The sequence below is a fragment of the Microtus oregoni genome, unplaced genomic scaffold (genome assembly GCF_018167655.1).
Source record: "Microtus oregoni isolate MIOR12 unplaced genomic scaffold, Mior012 000041F_ref0000270, whole genome shotgun sequence".
In the NCBI taxonomy this organism is placed as follows: domain Eukaryota; kingdom Metazoa; phylum Chordata; class Mammalia; order Rodentia; family Cricetidae; genus Microtus; species Microtus oregoni.
In genome coordinates this window covers 15575819-15596866 of record NW_024543208.1, presented here as the reverse complement: position 1 = coordinate 15596866, position 21048 = coordinate 15575819, and the positions used below count along the sequence as shown (strand labels likewise).

At 49.6% G+C, this 21048-nt stretch overlaps 1 protein-coding gene across 3 annotated transcripts in view; it reads right to left on the bottom strand.

Moving 5' to 3' along the window:
- The window catches only part of Akna (AT-hook transcription factor), a 47074-nt gene that overhangs the window by 12368 nt on the left and 13658 nt on the right, over positions 1 to 21048 (bottom strand). For all 3 annotated transcript variants that reach the window (XM_041632465.1, XM_041632464.1, XM_041632466.1), the window contains exons 3-11: positions 19325 to 20370; positions 15306 to 15380; positions 9369 to 9525; positions 8078 to 8232; positions 6212 to 6271; positions 2773 to 2900; positions 2208 to 2409; positions 769 to 932; positions 487 to 681 (exon numbers count right to left, since the gene is read on the bottom strand). In XM_041632465.1, coding sequence (XP_041488399.1) covers positions 487 to 681; positions 769 to 932; positions 2208 to 2409; positions 2773 to 2900; positions 6212 to 6271; positions 8078 to 8232; positions 9369 to 9525; positions 15306 to 15380; positions 19325 to 20370 — 2182 coding nt within the window. The remainder of the gene's footprint in view (positions 1 to 486; positions 682 to 768; positions 933 to 2207; positions 2410 to 2772; positions 2901 to 6211; positions 6272 to 8077; positions 8233 to 9368; positions 9526 to 15305; positions 15381 to 19324; positions 20371 to 21048) is intronic.

The window sequence follows — 21048 nt, the reverse complement described above, 5'->3', positions numbered from 1 at the left end:
GCATCGTGGCTCTGTCACCTAGCTCTGTGACCTTGGGCATGGCACTCTCTGAACCTCATACTCTTAATAAAAGGCAAGAAGCCAACTAAACTCACCTAGCACACGATAGCAGAAACACTGTGAGGGTCATGGCGAAAGCCCAAGGGCACATGCCCCCTTCCCTATGTTAGCTATTTCCACAGATTTCCATGGATTCAAAAAGACAATGTTCTTAAAATGGAAGATCAAAAAATTGTGTTGCAAACATAAATTTTAAATTTTTTTTAAAAAAAACTTTAAAAATAATATAAGAAACATGACAACAATATCACAGGCTGGATGCCTTTTGCTGTTGTTCGGTTTTGTTTTCCTGAAATGGGATTTGAACTCGGGGCCTGCTAGGCCAGTGCTCTACCACTGAGCTACACTCCTAACTCTTTGGCTTGTGCTGTCAATGGTCACTCTGTGTGGGACACTGGAGCTTGTGACAGATGCCCAGTGACTTACTGGACGGCAGCCCTATGGCCTTCTTCAGCCTGAGCTGGGCGTTGTTCTGCTGGTACCCTTGTGGCTTCTGCTTTCCTTGAAGCTCTGGCTGAACTATCAGCTTCCAGGGTACCGTGGTCATCCTGCTCCTCCTCCTCCAGGTCCTCCTCATCTTCCACCTGCAAGGCTTCTGGGACGGACTTCACACTGAGGTATCTGCAGGAGGATACCCAGAGAGTGTCACTTCTGCCCACGGGGACAAACAAGACCCAGTGTGGCCAGCCTCCATCCTATGGCACTCACCGCTCCAGAAGGCCATGGAAGTCCTGCTCCACGTGAAACTCCCTGTCCCTGAGTGGTGCTGGGAGGTCTCTCGGACTTTCTTCTGCCGTGATGCTGCCCAGATTCACGTCCTTGTTCATGGGGAGTATGGAAGAGCTCCCTGGGGAGGTGGCAGTGGTGGCAGGCTGGGCCAAGCAAGTGGGGGATAGAGAGTGATCATTCTTAGCACCTGCCTCTGCCATCTTGTGTCACACGCTGAAGAGCACTCGGTAGGGAACCCGTTGGCCTGTCTCCTGACAGTCGCTCACATGTGTGACACCCTGAAGACCGCAGGGTCTTCATGGCTGGCTGCCGTGATCCGAGCTCCTGGCACCTGCCAGGCATACTGCAGACACGATTTCTCCTCAGTATCCCAGCACACACCTCACACAGAAACCGAGGCTGTTGCAATGCATTAGAGCCAGACTATCTGCCAGAGGTACCTGTCCTCACTTCTTCCTCTATAGTCTGGCAACCCAGGCTTCCTGTCAGCATAGGAAATGCCACCTGTCTGGGTTGTTCCATGTGCAGGGCAAGGCTCAGGGGAGCCCCCAACCCCAGGGCCAGCCTTCTCAGCCCACTCACTAATGTGCTAGCCCTACCCTGTAACCATCTGCAGGCATGTCACCACAAGCCAGAAGCAGGAGCTGCCACTACTGCCGTATGTGTGATCACAGCCCAAGGCGGAGAGTGGCCATCCCCAGCAGATCATGGTGTAGAGAGAGGGCCCCGGTGAAAGCACGTTCCACACCGAGTCTGTCTCTGGTGTCTTAGCTTTGTAAGGGACACCCCTTGTCCCGTTCTCCAGGCTGGGGGCCTGGAAGCCAACCTGGCTGCCTTTTCTCACTGCCATCCAGATCTGACTCTAAACCTTGTCCAAGTTCCTGTATCCATCTCTCCCTCTGCCGTGCCATGTCTTGCCCCATTCTTGTTGACCCACAGGAGCAGAAAACCCAAGGAGAGTCTGTTTCCAATTGGAGATATGAGCCGCAAGCTCATCACAAGGCCCATGCTAGCGTCTCTAGGAATGTGGTAGGCGATAGCCCCTCCCTTTCCACACTCAGTCCGCAGTGCCCTGGCCAGGATGCTTGCCCTACTCAATGACTCCTTACTCTCAGATCTCACGTAAACATTTCTTCACAGACAGTTTCTGTGCCCCTCCTAGGCAGCTATAGTGTCCCCCCTTATTTCAATAGAGTGCTGTCAAAACAATAACTCTATAACTAGTTCGTTACTAGTTCGAAAACTCCATAAGGACAGAGGTCACCTTCTCCTCCTTCCGTCCTCACTGAGTCCCCACTGTGTGTCATGGGGTCTAGACTATGGTACACACTTCCTAAATATGTAAGTGAAGAAATTAACATGAAATAAATAAAAGAAAGAAATGGGGACTAGCCCAATGTGAAGGGGCAAAGCAATACCTCATGGTTGGTGTGGACAGCTGGCAAGGAGACTGGTCCTGAAGGCATGGGGAGATGAGCTGGCCAGGATGGGAAGGGCATGGCGGGGGTGCTGGCCTGCAGGTCTGGCCTGCATGATTTGGGCTCTCTTTGGGTCTGGTCCATATGGTTCTGCAGCTCTTCCAGGTGCCGTCCCAGCTGGTTTATCTCTGCCTCTAGTTCCCTGGAAGGGGGAAATATCAGTATGGCGATAGGTGTAAATCAGACCCTCTCGGGGTTCACATAGGCCAGTAATAGATGGCACCAAGAACTTTAATAAAAGATGACAAAGCTGAGAGTCAGGAGGCCTCAGCTCAGTACCCTCTGCTACCCCAGTGTCCTCCCCACTGTCCAGTGAGGGGCTTTGCCCTCTCATCTCCAAAGTGCATCTAAACGTGCTGCATCCTCAGCTCTGGCCATGCTGCTCCCCAGGACGGGGGCCCCTCTGCTCCTGCAAGTCAGTGATGTGTGTAAATGAATCTTTCCTGGACACAGAGGGTGTCAGGGCTGTCCCACCTGTCCTCCAGGGCCTGTTCTCAGAACCTACCTGCAGAGATTGAGGGTCCTGGGACTGCTGCTGGAGGCGTTAAGCTTTGGGTTCGGGTGCCGCTCTCTGCAGGCCTGAAGGTAGTCTGCCTCAAGGGCCGCATGGGCTGCCCGCAGCTGCTCCAAGCTCTGAAACAGAAGGGCGAGGGGCTTGGAGCATCTTCCCTAGGGGCTCCATGCTCACACAATGGATAGGTGGCCTCTGGGGAGCCAGGAGGCTCTCACGGGGCTTGAGAAACAGGCTGTGTCTGGGCACCTCTGGAGGCTTCTGCCCAGATGGAACTCTCTGCCACAAAACACTTGATTATAGGACCCGTGGGGACCTTGTCCGAAGCAGCATCAAATCTACTACCACTGTAGTAGGATCTAATACTCCAGAGGGCCCAGATCGTCACCCCAATATAAAACTGCACCATTCAGAAAATAACAGTCACTCTCTTATCCAGTTCTTACAGAGAGTGAGGGCAGATGGCATTGTCCTCCCACACCACACACAAGGGGACTTTCGCAGGGGCTCTAGATAAAGCCCTCTACGTTCACTCATTTCCACTCCACGAGAATCTCAACTAAAGATAACTAGCCAGGGAAGCAGAGAGAAGCTCACAGGGTAAGTGAGCAAGCTGTACAGGCAATACTTGAACCCAGGCCCAGCCCGGTCCTAACAACTCTGCTAGGCCCTCATAGTTGTAAACACAAACATAGTCAATCAATACATGGCTGTTGGTCTCTGGAATGTGAGTCCCTTTCTATAGGAGCCTAGGAACAGACGGAGGCCAACAGGAACCCAGAATACACTTTCCAGTCATGTCTCATCTCCCAGAAGCCCCAGGTTCCCTATATGGAGGAGTGAGGATGGAGAGGAAGAAAATGACATTTTAACATTGTCATTTTTGGCAGGAAACATGGTTTCACAGGACTCATGCTAAGTGAAGACAGATAAGGACAAAAATCACACGTCCTCACTCACACGTGGAGGCTAAAACCTGGCATAGAAGAGGGAGCAAGGGGCACTGGAGACTGGGAAAGGTCAGGAAGGGAAGGGCAAGGCTGGCCTCACGCCCGACGGTAGTGAGGCAGGAGGAGCACACTCTGCTGTTCTGTGCTATAACATTATTGCAAACTTCGGAGCCGGAAGAGAGCTGAGTGTGGTGCAGGAGGATGCCAAGCTTACAGCCATCCTGGGTAACTCAGTGAGATGGCTCAATGGGTAAAGGTACTTATCACTCGAGCTTGGGACCCGGGTTCGATTCCCAGAGCCCAGGTCAAGTTGGAAAGAGAGGACTGCCTACACAGAATAGCCCTTGTATTTGTACACACACTCTCTCTCTCTCTCTCACACACACACACACACACACACACACACACACACACACACACACGCATATTCGCTCCTCTCCCCCTTCACCTCTACCTACACACACTAATAATAAATAAAAATGTGAAAGATTTTCCTTTAATTTTAAAGTGAAGAGAAGGCTGAGCATACAGTCAGTAGTGGAAGCTTTGTTAGCATACACTCGTGGAGTATATAGCCAGAGGTGGAGTCTTCCTAGTGTACACACGTGGAGCATACAGTCAGAGGTGAAGTTTTTGTCTAGTGTACACACGTGGAGCATACAGTCAGAGGTGGAGTCTTCCTAGTGTACACACGTGGAGCACACAGTCAGAGGTGGAGTCTTCCTAGTGTACACACGTGGAGCACACAGTCAGAGGTGGAGTCTTCCTAGTGTACACACGTGGAGCACACAGTCAGAGGTGGAGTCTTCCTAGTGTACACACGTGGAGCACACAGTCAGAGGTGGAGTCTTCCTAGTGTACATGTGTGGAGCACACAGTCAGAGGTGGAGTCTTCCTAGTGTACACACGTGGAGCATACAGTCAGAGGTGGAGTCTTCCTAGTGTATACACGTGGAGCATACAGTCAGAGGTGGAGTCTTTGTCTAGTGTACACACGTGGAGTATACTGTCAGAGGTGGAGTCTTCCTAGAGTACACACGTGGAGCACACAGTCAGAGGTGGAGTCTTCCTAGTGTACACACGTGGAGCATACAGTCAGAGGTGGAGTCTTAGCCTAGTGTACACACGTGGAGTATACTGTCAGAGGTGGAGTCTTCCTAGAGTACACACGTGGAGCACACAGTCAGAGGTGGAGTCTTTGCCAGTGTACATGTGTGGAGCACACAGTCAGAGGTGGAGTCTTTGCCAGTGTACATGTGTGGAGCCCTTGTTCAGACCCCAGTACCATAAAAGCAACAACAAAAAGAACTAGAAAAGAGGAATTCAAAAGGTTTCTGACATAAAGAAGTGAGCAGTAGTTGAAGAGAGGGAACCAGAGTTTGTTTCACACAAGTATGAAGTCATGAAATTGTATTCCACAAATAAAACTGCTGTGTCTATTAACATCTTCAAGGGATTCTTTTTTAGACAAGGTCTCGTGTAGCCCAGGCTGGCCTAAAACTCCTTATGGAGCTGAGGATGAACTCTGACCTTCTCGCCACCATCTCCCGAGTGTTGGGATTACAGGTGTGCAGAGCTGGGGCTCAAACTCAGTACTTCACACCCGCTAGGCAAACACTGTAGCCCCGAAGAAATGACTTCGGTTTCCAAGGGAGATCCCTGATCCCCTTGGTGGTACGCTACAGTGCACGCCACACACCCTGTAGCTGGGGTCCTGCATGTGCTCCCTTCTCTTTCTCTCTGCCCTCAACTGGACTCTTTCCCCCATTCACTTCCAATGACTCCGTCCCATGAGAGGGACCTGGAAGAAATTCTGGAGTGGAGCAAGTATCCCTCCTGGGCCATTGCGACGTCTGTGGGACTCTGATCTTACCCACACCATGCTATCAGTCTTCCCAACACAACCTCCCAGGTTTGAGGACCCCATGTGCACCTTCCCAGGGCCCTGACTGGCCGCAGGAAAGATTAGACACATCTGGCTATAACTGCCTAAAACCTGCATCCAAAGGAGACAAGTCTGCCCTGAAGCTGCAGTCTCGTGGACAAATCATCCCTTCTCCTGCTTATCCTCAGTCCCAAATTTTGGGAAATAATGGGAGAATAGGTTAGAAGACAAAGGCCCTTTTCTGGAGCCCGGGGACTGACTGGGGAGACAGAAGCCCTAGCTGAGGGCGCCTCTTCCGTCTACGGCTGTGTAGTTTGGTTTCACTGTCTCTTTTCGCTGGGCTTCTGTGTCGTTGCAGTTAAGAGGGGCAGTGATCACAGGTCCCCTGTGGGCATTTATGATGAAGACCGGAAACAGTAATGGCACACCCAGCGTGTCTGGCAAGCCATCATGACTCAACAGGGGCTTGCTATCATGACCCAGTAAGCAGCAGCCTGGGGCATAGTCACCTGCCTTCAGCAAAAGGGGCTTAGAGACACAACTCTGGGGACAGGCTGTCTGGACTCTGCTGCTGCAGCACCACATTGGATAGTGGTACCTTGATTTGGTCCTGGGGTGGGAGATGTCCAGCCAGTACCAGTTCCTTGAAGGATTCCACCTGGACAATAGAAGGGGAAGAAAACAAAAATCTGAGTTCCAGTGCTGGTGCTGCAGAAAAAAAAGGACAGAAATAGTTAAAATAAAAATCACAATGCCTATTTATTGAGGAACTAGGATAAAGTAAAGTAGAAAAATCTATATAAATGAATTATAGCATGTTACTTATATAATATACAAAATAGAAATGTAACATGAGCTACATATGCTATCTAATCAAAAGTTTTGTGGAAATTAAAATGTAAAAGGAATAAGTGAAATTAATTTTAATATTATATTTTTTTCTTTTAAATTACATTATGTATGTGCATGTACACACACATGTAAGGATGGGTGGATGCACACGTTTGTCTGCGTATATATATCATGTTGTGCATGGAGGTCAGAGGATGACTTTTAGGAGTCGGGTCTTTCCTTCTACAGTGTGTGTGAGTTTGGGGTTCAAACTCAGGCCCCTTTCCTGCTGAGCCATCCTGTTGGCCCTACCTATATTTATTTGATCACAAATATCATTTTGATATGTAATCAATTAAAATTTCAAATGAGTTCAGTGAGAGATGCTGTTGCTGTTGTTTTTACAGACAGGGTCTTACTCAGTCCCTTAAGCAGGTCTTGAATTCACAGGGACCTGGCTGCCCCAGCTCTCCGGTGTTGGGGTTCCCGGCGTGAGCTCCCAGCCTGTGAGATAGCTGAGTCCCACCTGGAGCTCTAGTCTTCTGCACACCCTCACTCAAACCTGCTCCATTCAAGAACGCAGCAGCCCAATAAAGGCCAGCGGTGCCCAGGAGGGACATCAGTCATGCCCGCCCCTGCTAAGTGACCTGACGGCCCAAGAGCTGGCGTCCTAGTGGCAGGATCAAGAACGGTGGAGATGAAATGGCTGCTCTACCACAAAGGAGCTGAGAAACACCAGGCCACGGCAAGACACACAGGGAAGGATGTGGCTGAGTCAGTGTGAATGGCAGGTCCCAGAGCTGAAGAAACCAAGGCAGGCAGTTGAAGGGGGACCGTCAGGGATGGAAGTGTTCTAACATAGACCTTGGTGACCGCAGGACTATGACACAGGAAAACACGTGACTGCTCACATTTGAAATGAGCAAAGTGTGTGATAGGTGAACTAGACCTCAGCGGAGCTGTTACCTACCACACACCCCAAAAAAGGAAAGAAAGTGTGGTAGTAGGGAAAGACATTGGTTTCCTGGACAAGGTAAAGTCATGATTATGTTTGAATTTTTGTAATGGAGGGTGGGAAGCTCCAGGCCCAAGGTAGAATTCAAGGCCCAATAGAACATCTTGTTTACTGACTTTGGGCTAGCTTACTTTATTTTTCTCTCTGTGGACTTCCCCTCGGCCCCAGCACCCCCACTTCCGTTTTCAGAATGTGGTTAAGGCGTTGTGTCTTCATGAGACACCTTTGGAACAAGGCCAAGTGTGAAGTTAGACAAAGACCTACAGGCGATTCTGAGCTGCAGCAGAGCAGGATTGATTCGGTAATAACGAACTAAGAAGGGGCAGTTCGTCATAAGTAGGGAAGGGTCAGGTGGAGGTCAGAGAGAGCTGAGGACACCCTGTGGACAACCATGCGGGCACCCCCATGCCTAAGTGGAGAAACTGGAACAACAGAAGTGTTGCCACTCAATAGACAGGTCCAAGCTCATCCTGGGGGACAAGGGGGACGGTCAAGTTCCTAGAAGGCTGAGTCAGACCTCTGCAGACAGAGAAAGCCATCTGGGGCTGGTGGAAGCATCTCACACACACAGGCTTCATAGTTGAGGTGTCTCATGGGGAGAAGCTGGGGTTCACTCACCTTTGCTAGGAGCCGGCTGGCCTGAGAGGTCAGTGCCTGGCCCTGTCCTGTGGCAGGCTGGTCTGTGACAATGCCCTGGTTCCGAGGAAGCCATCCTGGAGTGGCCATGCTGGGGGACGAGGAAGGACTCAGGTCTGCTCGTGGGGACGGCCACCCTGGAATACACAGCCGCTGAAACCTGGGGCTGAGGACAGTTTCCCAGTCCACTGAGGCTGAAGGCCTGAGGCTCACTCAGACCACCTTATCACCAAGCTATAGCCTGATCCCTCTGAAGACCTTCCCATTAGCCCAGGAAGAGGCCTGGCCACTGTGCTGCTCTACTCCCAGAGAAAATGAGGCACACATCTTCCCCAGAAGAAAGCTAAGAGGGGGTGGAGCCTGGGGTGTGGACTCTAATTCAGGGAGAAACAGATTCAAACCCCAGTTCTTTTCTTTCCAGATTCTGTAACTCTAGCCTTCGCCTCTCCGAGTCCCAGGTCTCCCAACTATCATGGGGTTATAAAAGGTGTATTCCTGTCTCAGTGGGTGGATGCACGCCTCACTGAGACAGTGGAGCTGATCTACGGGGAGCTCACACCAAGGCCAGCTGGACTGTGACCGAAAAAGCATGGGATAAAACTGGACTCTCTGAACATGGCGAACAATGAGGGCTGATGAGACACCAAGGACAATGGCAGGGGGTTTTGATCCTACTTAATGTGCTGGCTTTGTGGGAGCCTAGCCAGTTTGGATGTTCACCTTCCTAGATATGGACAGAGGGGGGAGGACCTAGGACTTAACACAGGGCAGGGAACCCGGACTGCTCTGTGGACTGGAGAGGGAGGGGGAGAGGAGTGGGGGAAGGGGGAGAAGGGTGGGAGGAGGGGGAGAAGGGTGGGAGGAGGGGGAGAAGGGTGGGAGGAGGGGAAGGGAAATGGGAGGCTGGGAGGAGGTGGAAACTTGTTTTTTGTTTATGTTTTTTTTTCTTCTTTTCGCAATAAAAAAAAAAATTAAAAAAAAAAGGTGTATTCCTCACCAGCTCTATGGGAGACTAACCAAAGTCACATGTCCGTCAGTTTTAGGGGTTACAATGGGTGAAAATGCTCATTCCAGAGACAAGAGGCCAGGTGGCTTAGCTAAGGGTCTATCCACTTGACTGTTTAGCTTGGTCAAATCAGTTGGCCCAGAGAGGGCCTTGACACTCTATTCCCCTGGCTCTAAGCCAGTGTCACCCCAGGGTAAACCACTAAATGTCCTGGGGCAGAGTCATGAGCAGGAGGACACTAAGAGCCTGGCTCCTTCCCCAACTAACCTGTGGCCTCAGAGGCCTGTGGCTTCTGCGCAGGCCCGGGCCCCCACTCTGCTGATCTGGGTTGTGGGATAGAGAAGGACAACACCTTGCTTCCTTGTGGCATCGACCCAGAGCAGATGCTCTGACTGGGCTGAGGCGGGTCTGAATACAGGTGTACCTGAGGAAGAGGGGGGCAGGGGAGGGGTCAGGTGAGGGCAAGCAATGCATCCTCGATGCAGGAGCCCCACACTTGCCCTGGGAATCATGAACACTGTTTTTCAGTGGTTCCCACACTGGGCAGAGGACTTACAGCCCCTCCCTATTCCCTTTACAGAGGTTCTGGAAGGGAGACAGGCAGGGACAACTTTCCCCATTTTTCTTGAATTTCCTTTCCTTTTTCTTTTTATTTATTCTTCTCTCATGTAATATATCCTGACTACAGTCTCCCTTCACCCCACTCCTTCCAGCCCCCCCTTCCCCCTCTCCCCCAGATCCTCGTTTTCCTCCCCGGGACATCAACTAGACACAGCATAACAGATGCCATATGGTTAGGCACACACCCTCCTATCAAGGCTGGATGAGACAACCCAACTTAAGGAAAAGGGTCTAAGAGCAGGTGAAACAGGGACACCCTCACTCCCACTGTTACGAGTCTCCCTCACTCCCACTGTTACAAGGCCCCCTCACTCCCACTGTTAAGAGTCCCACAAAATCTCAAGCTAAGCAATCACAGCAATATGAGGAGAACCTGGAGCTGACCCATGCAGGCTCTGAGATTGCCACTTCTCTCTCACAGTCTCTGAGCCCCTATAAGCCCTGAGACTCTGAGAAGTCCCACAAGGTCATCAGCTAAGCATCTGGACCACATCACAATACCACTCTGACAAATCCCAAAGCCTGTGGTTTTATGCTGCTAACAATAATTGTTACTGATAGTATGTATTATCTTACCTATTTTAATAACAACACTGATAATAGTAAATAGTAGTAAATGGCTGTTTGGATGTATAAAGGAGACACCAGGCACAGAGCAACCCTTCTAGGATTGTTAATTATCACAGCAATTAACTAATACAGCCACCACCATTTCCACCGTTACTATCACCATCACCATCATCATCATCACCACCACCATCATCATCATCACCACCACCATCATCACCACCATCATCATCATCATCACCACCATCAACATCATCACCACCACCATCACCATCACCATCATCACCATCATCATCATCATCATCACCACCATCATCATCATCATCATCATCACCATCACCATCATCACCATCATCATCATCATCATCATCACCACCATCAACATCATCACCACCACCATCACCATCACCATCATCACCATCATCATCATCACCATCATCATCATCATCACCACCATCATCATCATCATCACCACCATTATCATCATCACCATCATCATCATCATCACCACCATCAACATCATCACCACCACCATCACCATCACCATCATCACCATCATCATCATCATCACCACCATCATCATCATCACCATCACCATCACCATCATCACCATCATCATCATCATCACCACCATCATTATCATCGCCATCACCATCATCATCATCACCATCATCATCACCACCATCATCATCATCACCACCATCATCATTATCATCACCATCACCATCATCACCACCATCATCATCATCACCACCATCATCATCATCACCATCATCATCATCATCACCATCATCATCATCACCATCACCATCATCACCATCATCATCACCACCATCATTATCATCACCATCATCATCACCACCATCATCATCATCACCACCATCACCATCATCATCATCACCACCACCATCATCATCATCATCATCATCATCACCACAATCACCATCATCATCATCATCATCATCATCATCATCACCATCATCATCACCATCACCACCATCATCATCATCACCACCACCATCATCATCATCACCAACATCATCATCACCATCATCATCACCACCATCATTATCATCACCATCACCATCATCATCATCACCATCATCATCATCACCACCACCATCATCACCATCATCATCATATTCACCACCATCATCATCATCACCACCATCAACATCACCACCACCATCAACATCATCATCACCACCATCATCATCATCACCACCATCAACACCATCATCATCACCATCATCATCACCATTCTCATCACCATCAGCAGCAGCAGCATCACCATCATCACCACCGTCACCACGATCACCATCATCATCACCATCATGATCATCATCACCATCATAATCACCATCTCCACCATCATGGTCATCACCACCATCATCATCACCATCTCCACCATCATGATCATCATCACCATCTCCACCATCATGATCATCATCACCATCATCATCACCATCTCCACCATCATGATCATCATCGCCATCATCGCCACCAACTCCACCATCATCATCATCATCACCATCTCCACCATCATGATCATCATCACCATCACCATCACCATCTCCACCATCATGATCATCATCACCATCACCATCACCATCTCCACCATCATGATCATCATCACCATCTCCACCATCATGATCATCATCACCATCACCATCTCCCCCATCATCATCACCATCATCACCATCATCATCACCATCTCCACCATCATGGTCATCATTACCATCATCATCACCATCTCCACCATCATGATCATCATCACCATCTCCACCATCATGATCATCATCACCATCTCCACCATCATGATCATCATCGCCATCATCGCCACCATCTCCACCACCACCATCATCATCATCATCATCACACTATCCTCATCTCCACCATCATTATCATCACCATCATCATCACTATCCTCATCACTACCATCACCAACATCATCACTATCAACACTACCATCATCACCATCCCCATCACTATCATTGTCACCATCACTGTCCACACTACCATCATCACCACCATCATCATCTTCACCATCGGCCTCCATCATCATTCCTCCACCTTCAACATCCTCCCTATTCTTATGTGTATATGGTCACCATGAAAATGGGCCAATGAAAAAGCCACACTCCTGCAGGCCTTGGTACCTCAGTGGACTGTCCTCTGCCACCCCAGGACCTCGGGGCTCCACAGCCTCCAGACAGGAAGCCTCTTTGCATATGCTGTCTTTGGGGGCTGGCTCTTCTGAGCACAATTTGGTGGCGCTGCCTCCCCCACCTCCAGACTGAGCCTCCCTAGCAGAGAACAAAGCTGGATTTTCATAATCCTCTGTGCCATCTGCTCAGCTCTGCCTGTGGGGGGCTCCACATTAGCACCCCTGTCTTCCTGAGGTGACCCAAATCCCATGGGAGGCCACACCCTCTTGAGTTTCCTGCCCACTGCGCCAAGGTCCCACCTGGGGAGCCAGGCAAACCTGGCAGCTTTCAGATCCAGAGGATGAAAACAGGGGAAGCAGAGCCCGAGGCCTGTTGAACTTTCCAGAGGAAGTGAGGAATAGGGAGGGGACTTAGTCACTGCTGAGCTGCATGGGCCTGTCCCAGTTGTGAATGACCTTCCTAGGCACAGTGGGCCCTGTGGTGATACTCTGAAGCCCTCAGGACTCTGTGCAGGGTGGACCAGAGAGTTTGGGAAACGTAGGGTTAAATAAATGAGTATTCTGGGCACAGATGGGGTCTGCAAGCCTTTCAAATGGTAATGAGCTTTATGAGTGAGGCAAGAGGGGAGGGGGAAGGAATGCTTTAACTCCTCTGAGCACAGAAGCCCCCTTCTCCACACTGCATCCCAGCCGGAGCTCCTGTATCCAGAAATCCTTTCAGGAAAGTGGTAACATCATCCCCCAATTCCTGCTGGGGTGGTTTCTGTCTCCTGGACTGTTTCACACCCCCTACAGCTCGGGGGTGGGGAGATAGGAACTGGGGAGAAGCAGCAGCAAGATAGCAAATGGTGACACCATCGCAGACTCCAGTCAGCAAGGAGAATAAAACTCACCCATGACCCCTAACTCATTCTGGTCCCCAGCCCCTGGTTCCATAGATGCTTGGTTTTCCCTGGCCAGCTTTGCTGGCTGCAAATTGAGTAAGTGTTGGCTTTGTTTTGGCAGAGTAAGTGCACACCCCTGGTTTGGGTTGTGAGACCCCGGACAAGTTGCTTAACCTCTCTGAGCCTAGCTGTAAATGACTTAAGATAGCAGTCAGCAGAACCACTGGCGGCTCTTTCTATCCCATGGCCTGCCTGGCTGTGGACCTGTCCCACACACCGTGCCTGGGTTTGAGGCTTCCCAGACCTCAGAAAATAACACCATCTGGCATGAGCAGATCAGAGGGCATTCCACCTTTGTGTCTCACACTTGCTGTGGGACTTTCCTGTCTTAGCCTTGTGTCTGCAAACGGAGGAAACCAAAGCGGACCCCCTTAGTCTGAGCCTGGACTCTGGTTCTGCCAATGTTGGTCTCTGTTGCACTGGACTGCGGTCCCCAGTTACTCAGCACAGAGGTAGCCTAGGCATCAGGTAAATTCCAGTCTGGCTCCCTCTTAGTTGGGCCTCGTCTCTCCTGCATCACCGTGGGCTCTGACTGAAAGGACTGGGGACGTCCTGGAGAAGTCATGTTCACAGATCCTTGTGAGAGGCAGGAAATCCACAGGAGCCAGGCTCCCTGACGTGGGCTTTGAGCAGGATACCTTCTGGTAGAGAACATGGGGCTCAAAATGAGGGCATCTGTGGGCCTTGGCCCTGTTCTCTCCTGCTGGCTGGGACCATCACTCCTGGGGTAGCAGTGAGGCTGAAGGAAATTATGGGCCAGTTTCAGTGCAACCACCTAACAGAACTCACTCTTCTCTTGGGCCCAAAGAGCAGCTGAGGGAGGGGGTGCTGAACCATTCAGCCTCTCCTACAGCTGACTCTGTGAGCGCTCTCCGCAGCCTGCCCCAGCCTTGTTCCTGACACCCCCTTTGCTCAGAGCTCTGGGGCACCTGAAGATATCTGATCACAACCCAACATATGTCCCAGGAGACCAGGTGAGCAGGGTCCCTCCTGCATCTGGCAGGGCCACATGTGTAGGGACAGAGACTCTGGTCCTACAACAGGCACAGGTCTCCTTCTTACTGTGGTTGCCTTCACCTGTGTTCTGCAAGAGTGACTGAAGACTTGACAGGGTGCCTAGGGTAGGGAGCATTCTGTAGGATACTGGGGTGCTCTCATTCTAGGGGGACAACCAGAGCAGGAAAGGCCCTGAATCTCTGTCCGATAGCTAGCCTGCCTGCTCTATGCTGCCTACTTGAGAAAGCAGGGGGTATGGGGAAAGCAGGAAGCTCAAGAGGCCACAATTGGCCCACTTCCTGCCTCACCCCAGAAAGAGGAAGGTCCCCATAGAGGGTTCTCAGCCTCCTCTGGAGACAGGCCAGGGCGGGAGGCAAGCTGGTCTTCAGGACATTCCATCTGCCATGCGTGGGTACTCAGTTCCAGCTGGATACAAGGAGGAGGCTTATTTTTGTCAGGGAGACATAGGGGAAAGGTGAAAGTGTGATTCGGGAAGAACAGGGCACCAAAGATGGAGCAGAAAGTCCTGGCTACAGCCTTGAGCTTAAACAGGCATAGCCATCACCTGAAAGTCACCCAGCCAATGAGGAATGGGGCTAGGAGTCAGCCCAGGTAGTCATACCCAAAGTCACAGAGAAGGAGACAGCATCTGGTGACATTCCTGGCTACACCAGCCTCCATCACTCCGCCATGCAGTAACAGTGATGAGAGAGAGCGAACCCAGGGATGGCTCGGTTATGCCTAGGTCACCTAAAGGCCCAGTGGTAGTTGGAGGACTGGGGTCCTTTAATACAGAGTCTCAGAATGCAAGAACCAGTTACCTGTCTCTAAGACTCTAGGGTAGACCATCTCCTGAAGGACCCCAGCTCTTGGCTCCCCAACCCCTGCTCAGCCCACTCCAGCCGCTACCTTGGCCCTGAGGCGAAGCTGGTCGATAGTGTTCTCAGCCTCCGCGTACTTGGTAAGGAGCTTGTGATAGTCCTCCTGTAGAGAAAAGGAACAGTCATCCCAATCCACACATGCATCCCCGGGTTCCATCCCCAAAACTCAAGTCATGTCAGGTGTGGGGGCACTCATTTGTGGAGGCAGAACCAGGTGGGGGTTCGGAACTCTCTGGCCAGCCAGCCTAGCTGAATTGGTGAGCACCAGGTAAAAGTGAGACCTTGACCACCCTGCTCCCCAAAAACAAGTAAGGTGGAGAACTAGGGAGATGCTTAGGGCTGCCTGCTGGCCTCCATATGCAAGCATCCACACACATATGAACATGTGCACACACAAAGGACAGAAAAATAATTAATCGTAGTTCTTATCTACTCAGGACCACTGGCTTTACACAAAACCCAAGTGTTAATAAAGCAACTCACTGTGGGGAAAACACAAAGAAGATGCTGTTTGTTGCCTGTGATGCAAGAGAAGCCCCTGAAAATAAGTTGTTGAAGGTCAGATTCAGGGTGTGGGGCTGGCTCAGAGGGTGAAGAGCCTGTTGTGCACTGCTGTGCAAGCTTGAGGACCTGAGCTTAGATGTCAGCACCTGTAGCAGAATTGAACATGAAGCCTGGCATGGTGCCTCATGGCTTTAATTCTAGCCGTGGGAGGCAGAGGCAGGAGGATCTCTGTGAGTTCCAGGATAGTCAGAGTTATATAAAGAGATCTTGTCTCAAAAAACAAAACAAACAAAGCCAAATATGGGGATGCATGCCTACAGCTTGGGGGAGGAGACAGCAGAACCTATGGGCTCACAGGCCTGCCAACTTAACTGAATTGTGAGCTCTATCTTCACTAACAAAACACAGTAAAGAGTGACATAGGAAGATTTCGGATGGATTTCAACTTCTCTAAGTATACAAGAGGGAGGATGGGAGGAAAGAAAGGGAAAAAGAGGAAGGCTGGAGAGATGGTTCAGTGGTTAGGGGCACTTGCTGTTCATAGCCATCTACAGCTTCAACTGAATGGGATCTGATGACTTTTTCTGACCTATACCTCATGGTCCAGTGGGGACAGGAGTACATAGGAGACTACAACCTCAAGCCCCGAGTTCTGATCATACCAATAGTCAGGGTAAAGGGAAGACATGAAAGGTCCCCTGACATAGGGCATGTGTCACAGCAGGTGTAAGATGACTACAGGGAGGGCCTGATCCATGACAATCATCTAGAAGGAAGAGGTCAGGGGGGGAAAGACAGAAGAGATTCAGAAAGGAGAACTGGAAAGGAGACGTGCAAAGAGAATTGCAGAGACTTGAAGGGCACATGAGCCTTATCTGACTCTAGCATGCTGTGGGACAATGGCCTTGTACCTTGTAAATATTTGTCACTTGTATTGGTTTAATAAAATGCTGATTGGCCAGTAGCCAGGCAGGAAGTATAGGTGAGGAAACCAGAACAGGAGAATTCTGGGAAGATGAAAGCCTCAATCTGCAGTTGTTACCCAGACACAGAGGAGCAAGATGAGAATGCCTCACTGATAAAAAGGCACAAAGCCACGTGGCTAACACAGACAAAAATTATGGGCTATTGTAAGATGTCAGAGTTAGTTAATAAGAAAAATAGGCCAACCAGTTTATAATTAATGTAGGCCTCTTTGTGTCTCTTTAAGACTGAAAGGCTGTGGGACTGGGCAGGACAAAGACCTCTGTCAACAAATGGCACCAACATGAACAACTACATCCACATAAAACCTGAGAGAGCTTGGAAAGGAATTCTAGACACAAAAGAACATAGTTAAACAAAGCTTCTTGGTAGCAACATTTTCTCGGGCGGACTCTGTTTGGTAGAAGCAAATACATCTCATTTAAGAGAGGTTTCTTGACTCAGCTTTAGCTGCAAAAACCTGCAGCTCTTTTAAGAGGCCCCAACACCAAGTACTTCAATGGTGTTTATGAATAGCCAACAGCATGCTTCTTGGTGGTAGCAGGAACCTTGAAACTCCATAGAGTTGTGGCAATAAACTTGGCTCTGGACAGTACTTCTGCCATGAAGCTAGACTCTCAGAAAGCTAAGGAATGGGGTGGATCCAGCCATCAAAGCCACAGCTTTAATCCTAGCCATATCACTTAGCATATTAAAGACTCATGTAGTCATAAAAAGAGATATAGACAGTAAAGATAGATTTCAGACAAACAAAACAACCTCTAAACAATTTACGTGTGTTTAAAAAATTTATGTAGGTTTGGGAGAGAAAAGAAAAAGGATAAAGTCCTTTAAAAAATATGAAATAAAGAGAGTAGTTGGGTGTGGTGGCACACACCTTTAATCCCAGCACTTGGGAGGCAGAGGCAGGTGGATCTCTGTGAGTTCAAGGGCATCCTGGTCTACAGAGTGAGTTCCAGGACAACCAAAGTTATACAGAGAAATCCTTTCTCAAAAAACCAAAAATTAAAAATAAAAGAAATATATTTTAAAATAAAGCCATGTAAAGATGGAAAATACACAGTGAGTCTGGGTACTGTATGTCATTGTGTTGTCTTTGAATTATTTGACGGCTAAGGATGGAGCAACAGCTGCTAAAAGACAGCTGTTTGAAATGCATTTTGAAAATGCCTTGACTTCAAAATTTAAGTCAAAAGATATGTGACTTCGGAGAAGAGGTTTTGCTTATGTTTCCACAGGAAATAAGAGGCTATGGATTCCTTCTGGGCTAAGAAAAAATCAGGTTTGATCAAGGAAGACCCTCTGAAAAAAATCTCTGATAGAAGTGGATAGTCCAGATGATCCAACATTTCAGAGGACCTCTGTTGGAGTTCTACATCTAAAACAGCCTCAAGACTGTTGGCTGACATGATTAAGCCTCACAGAATATTCCAGTTAGGACTTGACCATAATTCTAAATTTTCTAGGTCCCTCATAAGATTATCAGCATCCCCAACCAGGCCCACATTCCCCAAAAATAGATCGTGGATGTTTGAAACAAAGGAGATTAGATTCAGAGGAGTTCTTGTTTTGGGAAAAAAAAAGGGGGGTGATATTAGTGCTATGCGACAATGGTCATGTACCCTATAAAGATTTGTCAATTGTATTGGTTTAATAAAATGTTGATTGGCCAGTAGCCATGCAGGAAATATTGGCGGGGCGACCAGAACAGGAAATTCTAGGAAGAGGAAAGGCTCAGTCTGTGATCGTCACCCAGACACAGAAGAAGCAAGATGAGAATGCCTCACCGTTAAAAGGTACAAAGCCATGCAGCTAACGCAGACAAGAATTATGGAATAAGATGTAGCACTTAGTTAATAAGAAGCCTGAGATAATAGGCCAACCAGTTTATAATTAATGTAGGTCTCTGTGTGTTTCTTTAGGACTGAACGGCTGTGGGACTGGGCGAGACAGAAACCTCTGTCTACACTACCAGACTGAAAGAACAAGGCACTAAGTGTGTAGGGGACCTGTTTCTGCCTCTGCATGCAACCGTGTGAGTAAAGTTCTTAGAGTTAAACACAACAATAAAATACAAAGTGACTGGATACCTGGGATTTTGCTTAATTCAGCTGGGGTTGTGGGAGTGGTGGGAAGAAGTTGGGCATTGATGGAAAAGATCCCAGGAGTTGCTTTATGTAGCTGTTGCAGGGTAGGGAGGAGGGTATCCACTAGACCGTTTTCCTTCCAGAATGTTATATTTTTTCATAACAGTGGTTGAATAAGGCATGGACATTCTCACTGCTCTGTTGCTTTGAGACAAGGTCTCTAGTCCAAGCTAGCACAGACCTTGATATTGCTAAGTAGCTAAGGATGGCCTTGAACAACTGATCCTCCTGCTTCTTCTTGGTGGATGACGTGCACCACCACACCCTCTTCTGAGGTGCTGGGATGAGGTGCATGTGAGGCAAGCACTCCGTTGAATGAGTCCCACGCCCAATCTCTCTACTGCTTTGCCAAAGCTTCCCTACTAAAACAAGGTACCTGGGTGACACAGGGACAAGAAAGAGTCTTGCTTACCTGCAGCTGATGAACCAGCTCAGTGGCTTGTTCGGGTGTCTGGAACTCCTGGGGCACCCTGGTGATGGAGTGGGCAAGAGAAGGGTCATTGGCCAGGGATCTGTCTCCACTGCTCATCAGTACATCTCGAACAATTTCAGCTGGTGACTTGAAGATTAGGGGTCTGGTAGGACCTTGTTGCCTGTTCTTGTTTCTGGACTTGGGAGGTCGGTAGTTCTCATCTTTGGGAAACTTCACCCGGGGTCCCACCTTGGAGAAGTCAGGGAGTGGGTAGTTTAGGCGCCCCCGGCCATACTTGGGGGCATCTGAGGAAGAGTGGTCAGCCAGAGTGACTCCCTGACTGTGCTGTGACACAGCTTTCTTTACTGCCCCACGCCGAGCACTCGGGGGGCTCATAGAGCCAGTAAATCGGGAGGGCAGTGCCTTCGGTGAGGTCTTAGTTCTCTTCCAGGTTCGGACCTCAGGCCGAGGGCTGGGCAGGCTGGTGGTTTCTCGCCCCCATGTGCCTGCAGAGCACGGAGGATTCCGGGCCAGTGCTGCTAAGGAGTCCTGGAATTCCGTGGGCGTTGCCAGAGCAACGCCATCTCCGTTCCTGTCATCTGGCTGAGGGAGGTTATGGCATGGACTTTGTGACGGGGCTTTGGCCAGCGTGTCAGGTCGGGGGACATCAGTGTCTCCTTCCCAGGTAGAATCAAGGTTGTCACTAGGCTGACCGAGACTCACAGTCCCACTGCTCCAGTACTTTACATGGCTGTGTTCAACAGATGGATGGGCTGTGGGGTGCTCAGAAGGTCTGTGTTTACTGCCTTGCTTGATAGAAGCCGCCCAGCCTCCAGCTGGCCCCTGCTCTGGAGCCACAGGGCTGGAATCTCCTGGGTCTTCACACTCCAGCTCCGAGCAACTCTCTTCAGATAACTCCACCTCAGGTCTTTCAGGGTCCGCATACAGTTCCTCTTCAGACACGTCCAGCTGTGGATTGTGTCTGGAGAGCCAGGGAGGAGGCAAAGTGGAATCCTCTGGGCTGCTCACATCCTCAGCTTCAGTCTCTACAAAGATAAGTCATTCATTGCTGAGCATGTCTTGGCTCTGTGTCACTTCATGACCTCATGATGTGTGGATGGCGAGAACCTGACACATTCCACACAGCCAGGTACTTATGTGACTCTTCCCTTGGTCACCTCAAAGGTCAGCCAAACTCAAGCCTTTTTCCAGAAATGGCAACACCATCCCGTATAGCTGGGTAAGGCAGAGCCTGGAGGCACCTTGGTCGTTTTCTCTCCTTAGCCACTGATCCAGACTCTCTCCTGTCCTGTCCCATTTACCTCCGACAGAGATTTCTGCAGACTCCTGTCTTCATAACTGTACTTACGCCAATGTCTTTTATATTTTGATAGATGCAATAACCACTTAACCATCTCCTCCTCGGGCCCCGTTCCGCCCTCTAGAATCACATCACTTCTCTCTATTGTTCCCAGCACAAAGCAGAGCCTTTTCTGGGGTCCTGGGGTTCCTGCTGCAACCCCACTGACCCTGAAAAGTACTGTGCTTGTGTTCATCCTCCATTAGGGTCCTGTCTCCTTCCTTTATTTTGTGAGCTTTTGGTCCTTCAGGCTGAATCTCAATCTTAACCTTACTAGGGAAGTTCAGAAGCTCACGGATAAGGTCACTTCTCCCTCTGCAGGCTCTCACAGGCCTGGAGCCCTCTGCATCATAACCCTGACTGC